This window comes from Phaseolus vulgaris, chromosome 9 (assembly GCF_000499845.2).
Source record: "Phaseolus vulgaris cultivar G19833 chromosome 9, P. vulgaris v2.0, whole genome shotgun sequence".
Lineage (NCBI taxonomy): Eukaryota > Viridiplantae > Streptophyta > Magnoliopsida > Fabales > Fabaceae > Phaseolus > Phaseolus vulgaris.
In genome coordinates, this window is record NC_023751.2 from 9,592,812 (window position 1) to 9,597,504 (window position 4,693).

General features: G+C 37.6%; 1 protein-coding gene across 1 annotated transcript; it reads left to right on the forward strand.

The window, feature by feature from the left end:
- The first annotated feature begins 225 nt into the window (after window positions 1-225).
- On the forward strand, window positions 226-4,335 carry LOC137823111 (metal-nicotianamine transporter YSL3). The gene is made up of 8 exons (XM_068628235.1): window positions 226-834; window positions 1,212-1,606; window positions 1,694-1,866; window positions 2,057-2,154; window positions 2,255-2,389; window positions 2,482-2,671; window positions 2,754-2,868; window positions 3,183-4,335. The coding sequence occupies exons 2-8, from the start codon at window positions 1,234-1,236 to the stop codon at window positions 4,118-4,120; spliced, it is 2,022 nt and encodes a 673-aa protein (XP_068484336.1). The 5' UTR covers window positions 226-834; window positions 1,212-1,233; the 3' UTR covers window positions 4,121-4,335.
- Window positions 4,336-4,693: the final 358 nt, after the last annotated feature.

Here is a 4,693-nt window from a genome sequence, read left to right on the forward strand (position 1 = left end):
TATATGTAAATTTTAATTTATCATTTTAAGAAATTAAATTAGTGTTGTATATTAATTTCAAGGAAAAGATTTACTTCTCGTTGCAACGAGAGTCACAACGGTTTAAAATTTGAAGGTGTTGTTAAAATATCAAATAATTTTTTTTAAGGTGTAAATTAACGTTATTAAAAAAAGTGACATGAATAACAATATGCATAAATTAAAGAATGAAAATAAAATTTTAATATTTTCGGAATAATCTTGGTCCAAAAAGAATGGTTTGATCAAACGTAAACACAAGGATCTCTGCGCACATGTTTGCGCCACACGCCTTCGTTCACACAAATCCCAACAACACACAACACTTCTGATTCCTTTGGTGCCAGAAACAGTAGAAACCAAGATCACCCACTTTCAACACCTCCCACTCTGCATCTGAGTCAACGACATCTATTTTTATTTTTGTGTGTGGAGCTAACAAGCTTATTCGGAAAGTAGAAAAACCTGTTTAAGACTTTTCACAAGTTTAGTACAAAATCATTATTCTTTAACAAAAACATCATTTGCAGTACAACACACCCACTGCGTTGTACTGCATGCAGCGACACAGACCCAAAGTGCCTTGTAAGGTTACCTTTGGTTTCAATGATAATTATAAATTCCGCGTTTCTCCTTCCATTATTTACCTCCCTCCGTTCTTTTCTACCTCTCTTCTGCGTCCTCGTTTTTATGGCTTCCTTTCCACGCGCTTAGTTATTCTCGCCGCTCCACAATTCAATTCAAGCACTGGTCCCTGTCACCACCGAGAGATTCAATTCTCCATCATCGAAATTTAATACGCAACTCAGTAGTGAGGTAACATATTTGACTCTGTTTCATCTTTCACTCATCACTGTTTTTTTTTCATTACGTGGCATCAAATCTTTGAACCGCGGAATCCGATTCTGATTCATTTTCTTCTGTTTCTTTCTTATACAAAATCTCCATCTTTCTTTCTATATTTCTGTTGTTGTAAACTGTTTTAATATTATTTTTCTGATTTTACTCTATTTGTTTAGTCGGAACTATGATCCTGTAATAAAACTGGTTTCTTTATATGTTGTCCGCAACTTGGTTTGTCAAGCAATAATTAAATATTGCTTTTATCTCCTCTCTCTATCTCTATCTCTCTCTGTCTGATTGAGTGCCTCTTGTCCTGTTTTCCTTTCTGTGGTGACTGATCATTCTCTCAGGGTTGCGGATTTGTTGAATTCAATGGGTACTAATGCAATAAGCAACGAAGAACTCAAAGAGATTGAGAATCTCGGAAGAGAGGACATTGAAGAGGCTCCGGTTGTGCCTGATGACGTGAGTAGAATAGCACCATGGCCAAGACAGATTACAATTCGGGGACTGGTGGCTAGCATTCTGATTGGTGCAATTTATAGTGTGATTGTGATGAAGCTGAACCTCACAACTGGGTTAATCCCCAATCTCAATGTCTCGGTTGCTCTCCTTGGTTTTGTGTTCATCAGAGCTTGGACTAAGATTCTTGCAAAGGCCAAAATTGTTTCAACACCATTCACTAGACAGGAGAATACCGTAATCCAGACTTGTGCGGTCGCTTGCTATAGCATCGCGGTAGGAGGTGGGTGGGTCTTTTTCCAATTCAACTTTTAACTTGTGTTTGTGTAAATGATAGTGTGTGTAATGAACTGAACTTGTGTAACTGTAGGTGGTTTTGGGTCTTACCTCTTGGGTTTGAATAGGAGGACATATGAGCAAGCAGGGTTTGACACAGAGGGTAATAATCCTGCAAGCATTAAGGAACCTGGAATTGGATGGATGACAGCCTTTCTCTTTGTCACCAGCTTTGTTGGGTTGTTGGCGTTGGTTCCCATTAGAAAGGTATTTCATTTTAGTCATTAGTTATATGATGTTGCACATGGTCATTTAATGCAAATATTTGTCCGAATGTTGTTCTTCTGTAACTTAATTTGTCTTGTTCTGTCATTTAGAAGTGATGGTCTCATTTTTAAGGATTTTGGTTCTGCTTGACTTGAGTGGAGATGCTGATGAAGTTTGTGCTATTTAACAGATTATGATAATTGACTACAAATTAACTTATCCAAGTGGAACTGCTACTGCTGTTCTTATCAACGGGTTCCATACTCCTAAAGGAGATGTGATGGCCAAGTATGAACATGTTTTGTTTTGCCCTACTTCTAAAGTTTGGTATTTTCAAGTTAAACAAGGTGAATGTTTATTGGAGCTCAAACCATTTCAACTTTTGCAGGAAGCAGGTTCATGGTTTCTTGAAATTCTTCTCAACCAGTTTCCTCTGGGCTTTCTTTCAATGGTTTTATACGGGTGGAGCTAGCTGTGGATTTGTTCAGTTTCCCACTTTTGGATTGAAAGCATGGAAAAATTCGTATGCTCTTTTGTCTTTATTCAACTAGGAATAGTCTCTGAACCCAGAAATAATTGCTCGTCGTTTCTGATTGAAGTGCTTCAACTTGGCAGGTTCTATTTTGATTTCAGCATGACTTATGTCGGAGCAGGAATGATCTGTTCCCATCTTGTAAATTTATCCTTGCTTCTGGGTGCTGTGATTTCATGGGGCATTATGTGGCCGTTAATCCGGGGACTAAAAGGAGAATGGTTTCCCGCAAGTATACCAGAAAGTAGCATGAAGAGTCTTAATGGATATAAGGTCTAAATCTGGCTATTTATTTTAGCTATTTCAATTTTTAAAGCCTTCGACTTTTATTTATTTTTTCATTTTGTTGCTGCAGGTTTTTATTTCCATTGCATTGATTCTCGGTGATGGGCTTTACAATTTTGTCAAAGTTCTTTATTTCACTGCCACGAATATCCACGCCTCCGTGAGAAGGAAGAACCTTAATACATGTAAGTAATTTCCAAGGATGTCTGTCAATCCTTAATATATTCTCAAGTCCTACCAATCACAGGTTTTTACCTTGTAATAGCAATTGCTTTTATCGTCTCAGCACACCACCATCAAAAGAAAAAGAGTAACATAATGGAAGGGATATGAACAATTGTTTACACTTTTTTCTGTTGTGTCTATGCATATAGGCTTTTATATTTGGTGCAAAGCTGCATTTGGTATTTATCCATATAGAAATTTCTATATGGAGTGATTTATGATATCGGTGAGTCTTCTATTTGTCTGTAAAAATCTAATGTTTTTGGCACTGCAGTTTCAGATAATCAGAAACCGCTCCCTATTGATGATCTTAGAAGGAATGAAATGTTTGCAAGAGAGAGCATTCCCATATGGTTGGCATGTGCTGGTTACATATTGTTCTCCATCATTTCTATCATTGTAATTCCTTTGATGTTCCCCCAGTTGAAGTGGTATTACGTGGTGTTTGCCTATCTTTTCGCACCCTCTCTCGGCTTCTGCAATGCTTATGGTGCAGGCTTAACTGACATGAACATGGCCTATAACTATGGGAAAGTGGCTCTCTTTGTGCTTGCAGCCTTGGCAGGAAAAAGTGATGGTGTAGTTGCTGGACTTGTGGGGTGTGGCCTGATAAAATCTATTGTTTCCATTTCATCTGATTTGATGCATGATTTCAAGACTGGCCATCTCACTTTCACTTCCCCCCGTTCAATGCTTCTAAGCCAAGCAATTGGGACAGCAATAGGCTGTGTTGTTGCTCCTCTCACATTCTTCCTTTTCTACAAGGCTTTTGATGTGGGGAACCCAAATGGGGATTACAAGGCTCCATATGCCATCATTTATAGAAACATGGCAATTCTTGGTGTGGAAGGCTTTTCTGCCCTTCCTCAGCACTGCTTGCAACTCTGCTATGGATTTTTTGCATTTGCCGTAGCAGCCAACTTGGTCAGAGATCTTGGCCCCAAAAAGGTTGGGAAATGGATTCCACTTCCAATGGCCATGGCTGTTCCTTTCCTAGTTGGTGGTTACTTTGCCATTGACATGTGCATGGGTAGTTTGGTTGTGTTTATGTGGCACAAACTAAACAAAAGTGAGGCAGGTTTGATGGTTCCTGCTGTTGCTTCTGGTTTGATTTGTGGAGATGGATTGTGGATTCTCCCTTCATCCATTCTAGCTTTGTTAAAAGTTCGTCCTCCAATCTGCATGAGCTTCCTGTCAGCCAGTGCCAGTTAGAAGTTCACAATAACATTCAAATATAGATAGGATGAAACAGATGCAATCAAACTTAGTATTACTTACGATGATTATGGGCATAATGTCGTAGGAGGCTTGATTATTCTCAATTTACATTCATAAACATTCTGCTCTTAGAATCTTGAGCTATATGTAAATATTTTGACACTATTAGAGGGAGAAATCAATTTGAGCACACCTTCAATTTGAGCACACTTTCAATATTCAAATTAAGCATATAACTCTACTCAAATATGTCAAATTTTAATTTTTTAAGCTCTTTACTTTTTGTAAGAACGTCTCAAATATGTTAAGTTAATTGTTTGTCTAAATAGTCCATCCAAACATATAGTCCGTGTCGACATAATTAAACAGAGAGATTGGTCTCAGTCCCACAATTGAAGCCTTGCTTCATACAAGGTTGACTACTGCGCAGGTTGAGTCATGCTTAGGAAATGTTTTTTTTTTTTTTAATTTAAAATTTATTTTGAAGTTAAAGTTTAAAATAATTTTTTAAATCAAAGTGAAAGCTGTTTGGAAGTTTTTTCTTTCAAATTTTTTTAGCTTAAGAAA